Source organism: Thunnus albacares, chromosome 17 (genome assembly GCF_914725855.1).
Source record: "Thunnus albacares chromosome 17, fThuAlb1.1, whole genome shotgun sequence".
Taxonomy (NCBI): Eukaryota; Metazoa; Chordata; class Actinopteri; order Scombriformes; family Scombridae; genus Thunnus; species Thunnus albacares.
This window is the reverse complement of record NC_058122.1, coordinates 12,684,629-12,703,020: the sequence shown is the minus strand read 5'-3', so window position 1 is coordinate 12,703,020 and position 18,392 is coordinate 12,684,629. Positions and strand designations below refer to the sequence as shown.

Here is an 18,392-nt window from a genome sequence, read left to right as displayed (position 1 = left end):
AAGTCATTTTAGTTTAGTCAGACTGTGACTCATTCTGACTCACCCTCTAATGTTTTGCCATCTAGACTTAGTGTGTGTGTCTGTGTGTGTTGGGGAGTTGAGACAGAGAAATGTTTAAATACCACTCTAATATGCCACATAATCAACAGCCTACAAATACTAAAAAAAAAAAACTAAAAATTGTGTAATTACTCAACATTATTCCATTCTTTACAAAGCTATCTTGCTGCTCCCGTCTCTCTCTTGATGATTGCTTTTGATCTGCCAGTCCACATTGCTATCATAGGTTTAGGCCTATATGTTATCATCCAAGTTTTGCTGTAATGTCGTAATAATCATAATGTGCATTGTAATATCCTGTACAATAGGACTGGTGCTATTATTGTTGTGGCATTGCTGATGGCATTTCTTCTTCAGTTTAAGAAGGTGAATGATATTACCCCGATCTTTTTGTATTGATGACGATCGCTCACACAGTGTTTCAAGTCAAACTTTTTATGCATCTTCACTAATGGAAGCATTTAACTCTTTGACTAATTAAGAAACTGATTATGCATTAATCCACAGCCCATTTCGGACATTGATTCCTCTTTTTTAAGTTCAGTTTAATTGGGCCAGGCTTAAGGGAGCATCAAAGGATTAACATGTTAGACACTGAAGCTGAAAGCGTCTGTGATTTTCTGGTCGTATACAGAGATAGGGGAGGCAACCCGAGTCAGCCTCCTACAAAAGGATTAAACATTAATAGCACATTAGATGGCTTTCTCACATCCGGCTCTCCCGTGGCTCTGAGACAAACAACAACGACACTGCTACAAAAAATAACATGTATAATGACATTGCTAATGTTTTAAGTAATATTTGCAACCACAGCAGAAAAGTGCATTTTTAATAATTATCCCCTAAGCTCCAGGGCCAATTAAACGCACTTTTTGGTCTAAACTACCAATTATTACTTTGCTTAGGGAGAGCAAACAACAATAAACAGCAGAAGTTTATTTAGGATGTGCAGCTCTGACCACTTTGAGGTTAAAAAAAAACAGTTGCAGCAAAGTTTTTCAGCCTCTTTAGTTTCACTTGTCATGTTTGGATTTTGTTTGAACTAGTCTTCATTTCCATTTTGCATCACCCTCTTGTGGTTGTTTTGGCAGCAGGCTTTCAAGTAATTATGATGAGAAACACAATATCCTCTCCAACTACTGTGTGTTGAGTGATCAGATCGCAATAGCGCAGTCGCACTCAACTGAGCTGTGGTGAAAACAGTGTTTATAAATCATTAGAAAGATTGGCACTTCTTACACTGGCATTGAAAATGATCTCAATTGGGACAGTAGTGCTGCATCATTACAGTCATTCAGTAAAACAAATGTTTGAATTAATTCTGATGTCACTGAGCAGAAGAGCACTTGAACATACACCTGTCTCCTGGAAATCTGTTTCCTAAAAAACACCAATTGATCTGTTAACTATGTTAATTAAAATAGAAAATGTATGAAATTAAAAGCCATCCATGAAAACAGTAATTATCAGGATTTTATGTCACATTGTATTTTGTCAGGTAGATGGACATAAATGGCAGCTGAAATGATGATCAATCCTGATATTACTTAACATTTCTGAATTGGTTGTTACACGTATCCTCTGTGTCCATTTCTGTAAACTTATTATGGCAGTTGAGGATCTGGAGAGTTGAACACACCAAGGTTCTTCTGTGGGATTTGGTACTCTTGGAACATACCAGCAAAGAAAATCCTTTCCTCTGATACAGTATAGTGATAGTCTGAGTCAATCACTTTAACAAGTTCCTTTGGAAACTTTGATATCTCAGATGATAGGAGATCAGTGGGAGACGGAAAATTTCCAAGCCTGTATGTTCATCACACGGTGCTTTATCATATAAAGAAGGCGGATGAGGTGGTGCATCCCAGACAAACTATTACTGACAGTGAGGCCCTTGATCTTATGTGGTCTATTATTGTAAACACTCACAACAGAACACTGACTCCGAGGAATATGACCTCTAACTGTATGCAAACATTGTAATAAAACAGGGAAAAAAGAGACAGGGATCGATGTTTTATGAAAACAAAGAAGGAAGAAATACATAGAAGAATATGGAGATACCATCTCACAACATCCTTTAACATCTGCATACTCATTCCCACTCAACCTGCATCTACTCAAGGCCAAATGAACATCATCCAAAGTATGGATCAAAATTTTTTAAAAAAATGTCCTGAAATTGAATTTGTCACTATAACTTATTTTATCTTGAATATAGCCCTAAACAAAAATGTGGAGCAAGGACCACTTATTCAGTTTTCACATTTTTAGGGTAAGATGTCTCAGATTGTGTATGTTAGCTGATTATGCAAAAGGCTGCGCAGCACTTTGGGTAAGCAGCCTTTTGTCAGAATGTCAGGAAATGTCACTATCCTTGAAGACAATCACAAGCAGATCATTCCAATATTAGACCAGGTGGGGGAAAAACACTATACATGAATGGAGATTAGATTATGACTGAAGAGGCACTGCGCTACTGTGGTATATCTGAGCATCACAGTCATGTGATGTATGTCTGGGAAAATACAATGAACATTATTGTTATTTTTGCATTTGTCCATGCCATTAATAATCTAGTATGGGTTACACACAGACAGCCAGCCATTGGGCAAGATATTCACAAGTATTAATTGAAGTCAATTTGGTCATATACAATAAAATCTGACAAGGCATGCCAACACCCACTTACACTGACCACTGTACCACACAGCCACACACACAATCATGAGGCATAAAGTGCAAGTGAACATGCCTGTCACAAGTTGGCTAATTAAGTTATCAATAGACAACAATAGTACTAATGTCCAGAACAGAACAGAGACATTGGCAGTAATTAAAAGGGTCCTTTCCGTCTGTGCCTCATTCAATTTTAATGTTAGAGAAAGGATTTGGAATGTACTGTGGTTGTCACATTGAATGATGAAAACAGATTTCCTCTTAAATTGCTTGTAATCTACTTACATTCACAGTGGCTGCAGAAAATAATTGATATCCTTGCTTGTCTTCCTTTTTTTCCCCTCTACACCCTTTCTCTCTTTCAATTTCTCTTGGTCTCTGTCACACATGGGTCACATCTCTCTTGCCATTTTGCAAGGAGATTGTGTGAGCTCATCTGACACTATCAGGTAAGTAACATCTAATTACCTTCACAAAGGGAAAATTATTTTGGCCTCTGTATTCCTTCAAATTATGCTTATAAAACCTGAATCCGATCATTACTTGGGTAAATGCTGTTTAGGGCATCTGTGGGACAACATTCTTTACATCACTCATTGAATCATGCAATTGTGTTAGTTAAGAAAGATGTGTTGAACACATTGGGGTGCAATCACAGTACTATTACAGGCTATGGTTAGATCTCTCTCTCTCATGATTTCTTTATGCAGCAGGACCTTCAGACCCACTTAACTTTTTTTTTGCATTGTTCATTTCTTTCTAGTTTCTTCCTTCTTTCTGTTTGACAGATGCTATTGAAATGCAAATACCTCAGCCACGTGAAGAATCTCATGGAAGAGAGATAGGGCCTATATTTGACAATTCTGTTCACTAATCGGCATGACAGCCCACCTTCACTAAGAAGTCTAAACATATCCAAGTGCACACTGCAAATTGATACAGCACCCAAGAATAGGAAACAACATCTTGTATCACACAGACCATAGCTGAAGTGATGGGTATTCACATTTACCTTCTGTGATTACCCATAGATGAAAAACATGGCACTGATAAAGACTAGCTAAAAGATCACAAAACGTGATCACTCAACGAGTACTAAATTACACAGTTGGCTTTTGCTCCCTGTGCTATAAATAAAACCCACAAACATTAAATGAGAATAATCCAGAAATGGTGCTACAATGAAGTGTAAAATAAAACACCATAATGACTCTCATTTCCCAGGCACAGTTTCACAGTCCGTGCACTTAGCACAATATTCTATACACCTAGCATGCCGGAAAAAACCCCAAAGGCGAAATGTTGTCCTACATTTTTCTTCCCATGAACCTAGCAGAAATAGAAGTATCCAAACTCTTTTTCCTACAATGTTTAACTCTGGTCCCCCAGTCAAAGCTTCTGCTGTGCTGACACACCCTTCCAATAATCAAGGATGTCATGCAGGTCCTCGCCTTTAGCGAACTGCACCTTTTTTCGAAGGGCATTTCCGGCCGTCACATAACAGGCCTCATCACGCTGGCCTTTGCGATAGGGACGAAAGCGCTCCCAGATCCGCAGTGAGCTCTCTGAGGAGTACTCTGGGCTGGAGGAGTAGCCAGAGTAACTGGAATGGTGGTGAGCAGGCGAAAGCTGGGAGTAAGATGCTGCATCCCTACGGGAGCGCGTCAGCGGCTTTAGGAAGGAAACCCTCTGGGCTGGGGAGCCCTGGTGGGAGCCTTCATAGTAGAGAGCTGGGACGGAGTGGCGGTGCTCCGAGCAGTGGTAGTCCTGCTGCACCTCCAGCTGCTGCTGCTGCTGCTGCTGTTGCTGTTGTTGTTGTTGTTGTTGTTGTTGTTGTTGTTGCTTTTGATGGCAATGGTGTGGCTTCTGGTTGTCCTGATGGGCACCAACACCACCACTGTCGCAACCACCACCACCCCCTCCACCGCAGCTCATACCCCCTACTAAAGACAGCCTCTCCAGGGGCTCCCCGCAGCCAACTGGACTGGCCCGTTCTTGGTACTGCTGCTGTTGCTGATTACAGGCATCTGGGCTCCTAGGCTCAGGAACATCCAGGCTATATACTCTAGCTCCTCCACGGTCCCTATCTCGACCCATGGAGCCACAAGAGGTGGTGCTGCACTGTTTCTTGACAGCATTTACAATAACCACAGCTGCATCTGCACTCATTTGTCGCTGAATGGGACGTACAGCATTGGCTGGAGGAGGGGGCCTGTAGGGGGGACTGACCACAAAGCCACCACCACTGATCCCTGGGCGCTCAGAGAGAGGGGCATTCAAGGCAGGAAGTGGAGGTGGAGGTGGAATTTTGTTGGGAGCAATGACTTGGCACGTCTCTGTCACCCCTTGGGAGAGTGGGATTAGGCCACGAGTAAGGGAGGACGTGGTTGTAGGTGGAGGGGAGGTGGGATTGGAGGAGCCTGAAGGGTTAGTAGAGACCCCTGAAGCAGCAACGGCTGCTGCGTCCAGTTTCAGTGCATCAATACAGTTGTTAATGATCTGGTTAACCTTGTCCACCTCCATGGCAATGGTGGAGATCTCTGATGCAGAGCCATGTCCATCATCATCTGAGTCATCCCCAATATCAGTCCCATCATCGTCCCTCAAGTCTTCCCCCCGCATCCCTCCATGCCCACCATCTCCCAACCTCTCCATCCCTGCTCCTCCACTTCTGATATCCATATAGTTTCCTTTACTTGTAGCCATGGCCTCTGAAAAAGCTGTGGCCATCTTTTCCACCTGTGGGATAGAGGAAAGTCTGGAGGAACTGGTATTGGCTGAGTGGAGCATTCCAGAGCTAGAAGATGTGGACATGGGAAGTTTGCCTCCATGGTGGTGCTGATACTGGTGATGTTCTCTGGACTGCTCCTGAAGTTTGTGGACTGCTGATGGATCATTTGCCACGGCTGCTGCCACCTCCGGTCCATAGCGCATTTCCAGTATAGTTTTCTTGACACAGATGGACTTCTTCTTCTCGTCATGCATGCGTTTCTTACGCAGACAATAGTAGACCAGGCCTAAAACAATGAGCATGCCAAAAAGGCAGCCCACAATGGTCATTATGTAGTGAGTAGTGGTCGAAGGTGTGGGGAGAATCTCATCTGGATTTTGAGCGCGAGTGGAAAACTGGAGGCAGGTGTGATTGTAACGTTGAGAGTTGCGAATGGATGCTACGCAGAAGGTGTAATTGGTGTGCGGCTTGAGCTTGTTGAGGGTGATCATCTCCTTTTTGTTCTTCAAGTTCATGACATCAGACACAAATGTGTGGTTGTACTGTGTTAGAATATACATTTTGCTGTAGGGCCTTGGAATCTGCACAAGAAGTGAAGCTGATGACAAAGAGACATGATGGAGCTTGATACTGGGAATGAAGCTGTGTTCAGTAGATGAGGAAGAGGTGGTGGGCTGGTGGTACGGCCCCACAGCACCAAACATCTCTGGTCCGATCCCAGAGGGACCATCCAGATCTGGTGGGAGAGAGGTCATCCCTGGAATCATCACACCATTTCGACAGCGGGAGTACAAAATGTTTTTGGCATTGCGGCCGGCATGGCCAGCAGCGATGGGACTCAGTAAGGGGAAGCCAAACATCTCCCGAGGCGTCTCACACTGGAGGCGGTCATAGGTGTGTGTGACATTGTTGAAGGACTCCAACCAAGTTAGGAAGCTGTAAAGGTCACAGCCACAATGGAACGGATTCGCTGCCAGTTCGCACACCATCAGCCGACTGAGAACTGTGAATGTAGATGGATCAATGTGGGCAAGTTTGTTGGATGACAGGTCAATGCTGCTGAGGCTTGGGCACTCCCAGAATGCATTGCTGGCTATAATCTCAATGAGGTTGTGTTGGAGGAAGAGGCATTGCATGCGGCCAAGCCCTCTCATCATACCCTCAGTTAAGTTTGTCAGCTTGTTGTAGCCCAGTTGAAGAACCTGAGAGGAAACACAAAAAATAATATCAGGACAACTGTATTTCTTTTCGCAATGTGGGTCCAGTTGTACTCATCATTTGTTCAGCTGATTACTCCACTTTGATTCAATTTATTTGCTGAGAATTAGTCACGCTGCAACATTTTCGAGAACAGAGTTCAGGAGGGCAAGCAACACAGGTGGTCTAAACATTTTGTGTCATTTCTTTCTTGTGCACATCAGCACTTTTTCTATGCAAAGTATAATTATAACAGACATTTCAGGCTCCCTCACTTTCAATTTCATGTCCTTATACTGTAGGTAGCTTAAACAGTATGGTAAAATTGAGGTTTTATTGACAACCAGTGCGATTGTCTCACTGTTTTACGTGTCCAGTGGACTCTCCTTACAGTAAGCAATCCCACAGATTTCATGAATTAAGTTGTAACCAATAACTAATACGATAAAAACAATAAAGTATACTTAATGCTTAATTGGGAGACTGTGAGAAAGTGCCACATACGAGTGAGTACTTTTTTTTGTGACTATCAGTACATTTAACCCCATGTCTGAGTTGTTAGTGATATTATGCCTGCCACTGAGTTTTTAAATTAATTGGAGTATGGTCTCCTTCTAAGGCATGTTTTCATGTATTCGGCAAAAAATTCACTACATTAAAGTGTTGCGTTAAATTTTCAAATAAAATAAAGAAATTCCCCTGAAATGTAGTTCAATGGCATGTTAAAGAATTAAGCATCTAATTTCTGGAAGTACTTTTTTCAAAATTAATCAAAATCTTTCTCACACTGTTGCCAAAGGGAACATGTCAAACAAAACAAAGGTCAAACAAAGGTCTAGTGCATTGTGAACTGTATACTTGTGTTAAGTTGAAGGCTTTATCATTTATTCCCCTCTCACCTGTAGGTTGGCTTGTCCTGCAAAGGCTCCATCCTCTATATAGCTGATTTCATTCTTGGTGAGGTTGAGGTCAGTCAGGTTGGTGAAGCGGTACATGGAGCTGAAGAGCACAGCTTTCAGCTTGTTCTCATTCAGTCTCAAGTCATGGACCGTGTTGTTGATGTGCTGTGGGATAGTCTCATACGGTGGCTGGTTCTGACTGCAGATGGCCAGCCACACATAGCCTTTGTCTCCCTCAATGAGCCAGCAGTCCCCGTTGACCATGTTGGGAAAGTGGAAGAAGAACAGGAGGGAGGGGATAACAAGAAGGACAGTGGAGGTGGTAGAAGCACCCTGCATGATGCTGATGAAGAAAGAGGGGATGCTATAACTATTAAGGAAATAAACGTTGGGGCAGGCAGGAAGGTTGCGTTTGTAGGAGAAAGAGAAGCAACAAAGATCACTGGGAGGAATTTGGAAAGAGGAGAAGGGTCCGGGTTGGGTGTAGAAAAAGGGGTAAAGGCTTCACAATGCCAGTCACAGCTCTATGGTTATCATCGTGATTAGCAGGGGACCCGTTTTATGTCATATCTTGTTGGGCTGCAATGCGGGGTGACATAGCTTGTCTTCATACTCTCTCCTTAGACTCAAATGGATGGACCTGTGGAGTAATGGAGAATCTGTAGAGGAGAACAAGAAAAGACACAGAAGAAAAAAAGCAATGTAGTTAGTTAATTATTATGAAACATGATGTCAAAAGCAAATTTTTATTACCTGTTTTTAAAGTTTTTATTTATGTTTTATATAGATATCATATTGCCTGCGCTTTTGTAACGGAGTCAGTACTTTGTACTAAAGAATGACAATAAACAATCTTGAATCTACTGCAAATGTATGGTACAGGGTAAATAAATTCAGACTGCACCAAATTCCTGTAACTTTTCATTGCCTAAGAATTATTCTATTCTCTGAATCTGCAGGCTTCCCAAAATCAATCTCAATTTTCTTCAGGGCTCGTTCCACAATTTCTTCTTCAGCTGTTTTTCTTTCTCATCATGTTAATTTTATGCAAGCTGGATTGTCCCAGCAGGTCCTCCTTTAACCTACTGCATCTGCACTTAGTCATTCCCCCTTGTGCTCCACCTCGTAATGCTATGAGGTCATCAAGCTTTGCCTGACACCTATGTGCGCCTGCCAATCTCTCCTCCGCACTCAGAGGAGAGGCATCCTTTTTTTAGACACGAAGTGAAGCATTAATCACCCAAATACTGACAGCACATTGTCTCCACAGACATTCCTTGTTATGACACTATCCTGCCAAAACCTAAGCTCTGTATCCCATCTGCATGTCATTTGAATAGCAGTCAAGCGTTTACATAAGGAGAGGATTAGCTGCCTGTTGCATCATGACAGACATTGTCCTCTTGCCGGCTCAGCAGCTGGGGAAAACATACTTACAACTACACACACATTACACCAACATGGGACACATGCCCTCAGATAAATGTGTATATGTGCAGACTCAAGCACATGCATGTCCTTATATAAGAAGAATGTATATGCACACAGGCATTTGTACAGATATACAAGTCAAAGCTATCAAGATTGATTGATTGAACACACAAATGGCTGTCTAATACATGAGACAATACAGTTTATCTATCTGCCTGTAGTGTTTGTAGTGTTCCCCAGGTCCTCCTCTTTCATCTAACATCCTCTCCTTTTTACATTCTCTTGATTTCTATCATCATCTCATCAAAACACCAAAGAATATATCTCTCTGTCTTTCTCTCTGGGGAACAGTCCAAATTTCTTCTTTGTGCTCCAAATTCAGACTTCTTTCTAAGACCAAGAGAGAATTGAACTAATTCCCGTCTATTCCAGTCCACGTTCCCCGGAGGTGCCAGCAGAGAATCAGGTCCATCCTCTTTTTTAATCTACTTATTACTGTAGAAAATTGTGATACCTAAAGCATGTGTGAAATTGTACATCATCATGTAGATCTAATGACCTTAGGCATATGCTAGATTACCTGTCTCTACTTATTAGGCAGAAACAGGGGAGAGGACATGCATAGTAGTCAATGTGGTCTCTAATGTTTGTGTTTGACAGATGGATATATGCAAAAAGCTCAATTAAAATGCATATAATCTGGTCAAAAGTAGACAGCTAGAAATACAGGTACCAATGTACCCACAAATCACTATAGACACTTTCAATTCAGATCACTGAAGCCACCCTCAGGGGTGGTTAGCATGATTACATGTAATGTGATTTGATAACAGTCCTTGACTGCTTTAAAATGACCACTTAGTCAACTTGGTGAAGCAATAAACATCTCAATCAGGGTTAAGATAATCAACATCTTATCATGGTATGCTAAAAATTTGGGCAAAGTTTTCAAGTTTGTACCTGAAATGATGTCGATCAGCAGTTCTCTTTTTGCTGTTAAGTTAGGAACAGTTTGGTATATTATAACAAATTGTGTTTAGAGGTGCCCAGATTTCTGACATCGATGTAGGATATCTTAAAAAAAAACTGGGCTGAAGATCAGTGATGATCAGGATTCACAGTCCAGTGATTTAACATTTTCCTTAACAGACTTTCAGGCATATTCATTTCCATGGCACCGGGCTGTGTGATACAACTATTAGGTCAAAATAAAATAAATCAGTCAATCAAATTGTATGATCACTTCTCATAAACACTACCACAATTCAGATCAGCAATAATCCAAAAATCCTTTGTGAGTACAAAGATCTTTACCACTCCAACACCTGCACACAATACACTATAGACATCCCTCTTTTTATCCCTCATTTGTTCCACTGTTCCTGCAGTACATGGATGTATTGGGACACTCCCTTAGAATTGATTGTCTGAGGTTTATTCCTTTCACATGAGACGTGATCTCATTTGGTGCTCCACATAGTGAAACCCAGAGGGTTCACATATGGGAGGCAGGAAGCACTGCATGTGTGTGTTTGGGGATATGATTACATAATTAGAAATATGGGACATGCAGAACACCTGTCTCAAAGGGAAGGAGCATGACTCTTGACACCGAGTATGTAAGTATCAAAGTGTAGGACAGAAGATCAGACTTTTTCCTTCACTGCTGCTGTGGGTTAACCTCATTTTTATCAGCATTTTACATAACACATGTTTAGCCTTCATGTTTCAAATAAAGATCAGCAGAGATGAGGTCATGCAGTTGCTGCTTTAGTCTGCCCTCGGATGATATGATGTTAAGCCGCATCATACACATTACATAGGGGACACTTCTTGCCTCTTTTAATGGCAGTCAAGTCATTTTGATTCGTACTTGTGGAACAAATACAGTCATTTAATCTGAGTAGGTCACAGCAGCAGAAATCTAGGAAATTAACGTGTGAACAGGTGGTGCAAGAGTAGCTGCAGGTGTCTGAATGGCCTACTTCCACCTTTTCCAGAAATACATCTGGTAACACAAATCCTCCGTTTTTAAAAGCCTTAAGGACAATAGTCACACCAGTGGTACAGACAAGAGCGAACTGCTAACTCACTAGCTGGCTTTTACTGTGTTTCTCAGTCACAATAGCTCTTGGAGTCTCTCTCTATTTTTTCTACTGTTCTGTTTATGTCCCACTTGGCATTTTGTTCACCTTTTTGTTTTAACCTTTATTTAAAAGCCTCTATTCTGCAGGAACACCATGATCATACTCACAGTTACACACATTCATACCTGGAAGTTGTCCAGTACAACCACAGTCTGATCTGCCAGCCACTGAGCAGCTCCACTGGAGCATCAGGGCTTAAGGGCCTTGCTCAAAGAGGGAGGGGCAACCACTGCTTTTTCACTTTCTCCACCCAGATTTATCCAGGGATTATACCGACGACCTTCCCGTCACAAGCTCACTTCTCTAACCTTTAGGCCAGGTCAAAGTTCACCGAAGTTGAACTCAACGTGAAAAATTTGTGCAAATTTAATCCACTGATCTCAGCAATTGTATTGTAACAACTTGAATTCATTGTGGAATTTTACCATTTGAAATGCTGGTGTGACCAGGCTTTGATACTGTAATTGAATTACTGTTATGAGGAAATAATTGTGTTACTAAATGAACATTTATTGACACACTTAACCACTGAGTGTAGGTATTGTTTGTTATAGCAGTCCATCCAAATTCAAGTGCTATACTTGGGAACTTATTAGTATCATTCAAACACATCTGTACACAATGTGAAGAATTAAAACACTGAGCAAGGATAGCTTTCTCATCTGCAAGTCCTATGTTTCAGCTGATGTAGTAGCCAAAGAATAAATTCTGCTGAGTGCGTCACATTAAGTACAGAGGCTAAACTTTTTCATCATGTGTTTTCCCATTAACATAGCCAATATTCAGTAATTGTTACACATACGATAGATTTAGCACATTCAATTTTCCCAAACACATTCAAAATCAGTTTTCTTTCATCTTCAGAAACAACATGTGGATGCAAAACACCTTGTGAAGGACGAAACATACAGTGTAAATCCTTGTGCCTTTTTAATCCAAACACACACACACACACACATGCATGCACGTGCACACACACACTTCATCAGACCCCTGCCGTCATGTCTTACGGATCTGGGTTATTCAATGTTCATGCTCGTATTGATCCTCACTGTTGCCATGGAAACACACTTATGATTGACGGTGCCAATTAAGTGTAATGCTAACAGAATAGGATGTTGTTGGAATACACATCAAATCAATGTCTCTTCCGCTTCATTAGCCACAATGATGGAACTCTCCTTAGTGAATTCTAATAACATCCAATGAACATCGAGTGTGACAGGTGTTTGAATTGGAGAAGGTCCATATCTCGACTCTTGGAGCTGAGCCACTGTCGGTCCGAATGTAAATTTATTGACTCGGACCCTTTGTGCTGCTGGCTGCATATGATGGTGTCATTTTGAATCGTGTCACCTGAGAACTATATGTGCTCACTGAACTGACATGTCAAAACAAAGAGAGACAGATTTATGCTGTCTTTGAAAGGACATGGCACTGTGTCTTTCAGTCAATTTGTGGTCACAATATGTTTGTAATTAGTGTCTGATTTACTCAGGCAGCAGCTCATTACACAATTGGACAAGGACCATCTGCATTCTAGGTGCATTTTGAGAGCTAAGAAGAGCACTAAAGATTTACCTGAGGCCAGCGAGTTCAGAAAAGAAATCAAATTGTAGTGATCCTGAAACAGAAATGCTAATTAATTAAGTAATAGCATTCCAAAACATTTACTGAGGCTGCGAGTTAACTAACTGAAAATAGTATTTTGTCATCCTTTACTGAATACATTATAATAATAATATTCTTATGAGTTTGTAGAACTTATAAAGTAGGAGTGAACCGCTATGACAAACTTGACTGAAATGTCAATGGAATTCTTTTATGTTTGTTTTGAATTATATAACTTTAATGACAACAGTAATTAATAAAACAAGTTAAACAAATACACGGATAAGTAATTTCATATGCTTTTTGGGGCATATGAACATGGATTCATATTTTATATGCGAGTGTTAACGCCCTACACACAGCACAATGACATTTCCCCAGTCAGCCACAACATCCCAGTGTTTGCTGTTGCTGGTGTTTGCTTTAAAAATAACAAAATACAAAAACATAAACAAGGCTAGACTTCTGTTACTAAAAAACATAAATAAATAAAACTAAGAGAGGAACTATCACGGAGATTTCCTGCCAGGTACTTTAAAGAGCATCAAATAAAACTCAAAAATCCCACTGGATTAGATGACAATAGAATATTGTTGAAGTTTGATACAGCAGTTGTTTATCAATTTGTTGTTTACCAACATCCAGTGAATATTTTGGCAGGTGCTGAAAAGTCTGGCTGTCAACATTTTACTCTCTTTTGACACCCTTGTGACTGGCTGCAATCAATGTAATCTGGCGTACCTAAACAGCCATTCACAGTGTACCTTTGAAACAGTTTTGGAAGAGAAATGAAATGCTATAAATCAGAGAAAAGATCATAGGATGGTGCCTGATGATTTTTATATTGATGTTTCGCCCAGACCTGGTTTCTGATTGACTGATACTCATAGCGACTGAGTATTCACACTCTCACTCTATTCATCCTGATGCTATAGAATTGATTTCATTCCACCATTAGTCAGAGGATCTTAGACAGACTTAAAAGATTGATTTAAAATGGGTGTGTCTAGCAATGCAAGTACTGATTTCAGGCAGAGAAAACGTATACAAAGTTAACAGGATGGTATCACCACTGGAATACTTTTAAGGGCATGCAGTCATAAAAATTCTTAGTGTGTTTCCATTGTAAGGTCAAACCTATTGCTTCTTTCTTCAGACCAATGAGGAATTTGAACTGACAACCCCTCTGATTGTCCACAGGCTGATGTCAAGACCTTAATGAATCCTGTGTTTATTCACTACTGTGATTTGGGGCAGACTTGAGTCACTATGGTAACTGTTATACCAAAGTGTTTGATGGGGGGGTTTGGCTGACGGCTCACATATTTTCATGGCAGAAGATGTCATCTACACGCACACGCGCACACACACACACACACATACATCATCATCATCATCACCATCAAGTAGCCTATTACTTTGCTCTATTTCCTTAAATTTCCTGTTCAGCTTGCCATGCACAGATTTATAGTGTAATGTATGCTATAAATGGCCACAGTGATGTCTTTTCATGAACCTGGGCAGGAGAGGGAACAAAAGCACAACTTCTGCAGGAGCAGAGCAAAGGACTTGGATTATGCCTAAAAGACAATGTAGATGGCTTTTTAGCATGTACTGTAGCTGAAAGTGTGTGTGTGTGTTTGTGCATTTTCTGTGAGTACAGTGACCAGTTTCCCTCCCTGACATTTGACTGACAAACTGTTCATCACAAACAACCCCACAGACAAGAATCACCTAAAACTCTTTGCTCTGTTATCTTCCTCCAACTCCAATCCTCTCTACTCCCTCCCATGCATCTTTCCCTCTATCCCTTTTTGTCTCTCAACTCCTCTAACCCCTTCACAATCCTTCATATTTGTTCTTGTCTCTTGATTTCCTTCAGTTTGTCTCCTCTTCACCTCTCTCGGTCGAGGCAGATGGCCACCCACCCAGAGCCCGGTTCTGCTTCAGGTTTCTTCCCATTAAAAGGGAGTTTTTCCTTGCCAGTGTCGCCAACTGCATGCTTATGGGGGAATGTTGGATCTCTGTAAATAATATTGTGAAGAGTATGGTCTAGACCTGCTCTATATGAAAAGTGCCCCGAGATTTGGCGCTATATAAATAAAATTGACTTGACTTGACTCGACTCTCCCTCTCCTCGTATCGCTCTCTTTCCATCACTGTTGTTATACTTGCTCTCGTCCAGGCCAGTTCCCTGGAGTACAGTCAGCGTGATGCAGAGAGGTTGGGGCTGTGAGCAAAACACTCTCTTTCCTCTCCACTTCACACAGGGCTTAGAGATGAGACAAACACAACTACAGACAGATGAGTGGAACAGATGATTTCTCAGTGGCCATAAGATGAACCAGCTAAAGGCGAAGGCACTACTTTGTTAAGCACTTCACAACAAAATGTTGCTTGTTGACTCTTGGCAGAGCTTAAAGATCTCTATTTGTTTGTCTAAGTGTGCCCCTGCATATACAATAAGTCTGTATATATGTTTTTACAGTATTTCTCTGCAAATGAAAACCTATATAAATTAGTGTTTTGACCATCTCACCTTTATTCCCATGTCTTGAGCAGCTATTATTCACTTGAGTAGGATAAAAATAAATATAATAAATGAAGAAGAAGAGAATGGAAAGGAAATGGACTGACAAGACAGAGAAGGCAGTAAGAGAGAAATCTGAGACAGAACTGATGAGGCGTTGGTTTGATCTTCGATTCCTCCACAATCTCCGTTTTTCTAAGCCACAAAGAGCAGAGACCAAGTCACAGACACTGAAACACAAATCACCTTGGATGCACTGTATTATGATGATGATGATCCAGGCTGCAAAAAGCACAACAAGGAATGAAAGAGATAGCAGGGGAAACAGTGTTCTAACTACCTCTCTCTGGTTTGATCTATAATTCATATCTCATTGTCATGTACGCCTTGAGAAGATCTTTTCAACTTGTGTCTCCTTTTTTGTGCATGTCTCACTTTTTCTCCGCCCTTCCTGACCTTCTCGGTTTGTTTGTGTCTGTATCTGTTTGCCAATGTCCGACGTTTAGACCTCTGTCATCTGTGGTTGCTCATGCATGACATCATATCCATTTCCTGGATGCCTCACAGGAAGAAGAAGTGATGCAATGAAGCGTGGCAGAAAAGGGCCCGAAGGTCTGGGACTAAATGGAGCGGAGCAACTAAGCACCCCGACTGACATATCACCTATATCACCACTACTACCATGCTTGTTTTTCTGTCTCCCAAATGACTGGGCGCATGGCCAGGGGACCTGGTCACTTTGTGGGGTTGGGCCTGTGAGATGATGGGGCAGTTGGACAAGGGTGCATATCACCCAGAGATGGGTTTACAAGGCTAGAGAGGGTTGGAGGTTGAAATTCAAGAGCAGTTACAGCAACCATGTAGAAAGAAGCAGATTGTTTTTGCTAGAAGCTAGGACAGGATTTGGGAAATAGCAGCGTAGAGAGAGGCAAGACGTGTGGCTTGGATATGGGCCACACAGGGGCTAAGGGGAAAACAGAAATTGGATGATGTGAACTTCAAACGGCAGTGGGGATAACTCAATGATTGAGGTCAGAGAAATGTCAGAGATCCCAGCCTGGGCAATGATGCCATTGAGGGCACAAATGAGTCCTGGTCCTGTGATAGAAAAAAAGGAGAATGCCCTCTAAGGTACAAACATGTAAACTTACATGCCTAAACAGATGTGGATTATGGTGAGTAAAGATCTCTGAAACATTTTTGCTGGCTCTCAAGAAGAGTCACTGGGGCTGAAAATCGTGCTTAGAGATCCACGGTGTATTTTGTTTAGTTAGAGGTGGCAGCCTAAATATTGGGGAAGCAAGTTTTAATCTCGTCTGTTAGTAAAATAATCTGCAAATCAACAGTCCTCCATTGCCTTCGAGAGATGAGAGGCTCAACAAGTCTGAAAGGCTTGAAAGGTCTCTGAACAGAGAGACCTCCAAGATGGGTCAGCGATAGAAAAAAAACAACACCAAAAAACAACAACTGACCATTAAGCCAATACTTAACATATAGATCACCAGAAAAAAGTCAATCACGTAATAGGGTGCCAAATCAATGACATCAACTGACAGTAACGTCTTGAGTCCAATGAGGCAACACATATCTCAATGTGGTTTCAATGGACAGAGATGTGAATAGATAATCAACAAATGGCCATAAAGGAGAGCCAAAGGGGTTTGAATTTCATGACCAACTGACATCAGACCCCTCAATAAGACTATGGGATCAATGAATATGGATGACGAAACAGAAAATTTTGTTCAGCTATCTGAGGTAGAGTCAATTTCTGGATCCACCACAACCAACCAGAGGAGCAGGCATGGCTTAAATTAGACATCAACAGACCTGGGGTCAGATGCATAAACGATGGGTATGCACAAAAACCTTGCATACCCCATTTAACGTACATAAACTGGTACTTATAAACACAGAATGTGTGGTGAGAATGTGCGCACCTCATGCATTCTTTAGACCAGGCGTACATGTTTTCCCAAAGCGATCTGAGGGTGATGTGCTGAGGTGGAGATAAAATATAAGGTGAGAGATGGAATCTTTTTTATTTTGTCCTTAGTTGTGTCATACCTTGTAAAGTTGGTTTAGCTTGAGCACTACAAACTACTCACCGATTACATTTCTGAGATATCACTGCCGATGATGGTTTACAGGTCCATGTGATGAATTAATGATATGGACAGTATAAAGAGACGCACTGCCATACCTAATGGTCGTGCATAATGACTGTTCTTCTGTTGTAGAACCTTGGCGGTGCAACACAATCAGTGAAACAGCTCTCTTTCTTTCCTGTTTGTTTCATTGACAGGTGTACAGACTGGTAGAGCAGGCGGTGAACTTATATGAAAACAGTTTGTTCAGTGCGTGTCTTCATCTGTTTATGGCTAATTGTGGGAGTGGACATGAGGCTCGCACACATGTGCCCAGTTCCTCAATGACTGAGATTTATAAAACAGAACCATGCATATGTATGAATTTATAAATCTGTCAAAAAGAATGCGTATGCACATTTCTGGCTTTGTGCGTACACACAGTTTTAGTCATGAATCTACACAGAGTTACATGCATCTGGCCCCAGGTTGCAGCTAATGAAAATGACTGTGTGGTGCCTTTACACTGGATAAACTACCTATCTACTAAAGCCCCAATCAGACAGGATTTATTTCTCCAGGGGAGGAGATTTCAATATTGCATGCACTGATCAGTAGTTTTAATCCAATAGAAGTACATATTATGTGGAAACAGGGCTTACTACATCTGAGCTCTAATAATCAGAAAGTTATTGAGTTATTGATCATAATTCATCACTTCTCTCTTGTGCGTTTTTATTGTAACATGTACAATGTCTAGGTAGTTGAATATTTTGCAGGACATGCAGAAATGTCCTTCCTTCAAAAAGAAAAAAAAAGCTCAACAATGAACCTTTCCCTTTCATTCCTGATGTGCTGTTTAAACTTTAGAAGACGCAATGCACTTACACCAGTCACAAAATGTGCTGACTGCTAACGGCTGTTTTTAACATGTTTTAATAAAGCCGGGGCTTTCTATTGAATTCATAGAATTCATGCTTCATATACCTATAGGCTTTAGCTTATATAATCCATTGATTT

The 18,392-nt window shown here is 41.2% G+C and overlaps 1 protein-coding gene across 1 annotated transcript; it reads right to left on the bottom strand.

Moving 5' to 3' along the window:
* Nucleotides 1-389: 389 nt before the first annotated feature.
* LOC122966469 (protein phosphatase 1 regulatory subunit 29) lies at nucleotides 390-8,222 on the bottom strand. Its single transcript, XM_044330739.1, has 2 exons — nucleotides 7,567-8,222; nucleotides 390-6,672 (listed from the first exon to the last, which is right to left on the bottom strand). The coding sequence occupies exons 1-2, from the start codon at nucleotides 7,903-7,905 to the stop codon at nucleotides 4,129-4,131; spliced, it is 2,883 nt and encodes a 960-aa protein (XP_044186674.1). The 5' UTR covers nucleotides 7,906-8,222; the 3' UTR covers nucleotides 390-4,128.
* Nucleotides 8,223-18,392: the final 10,170 nt, after the last annotated feature.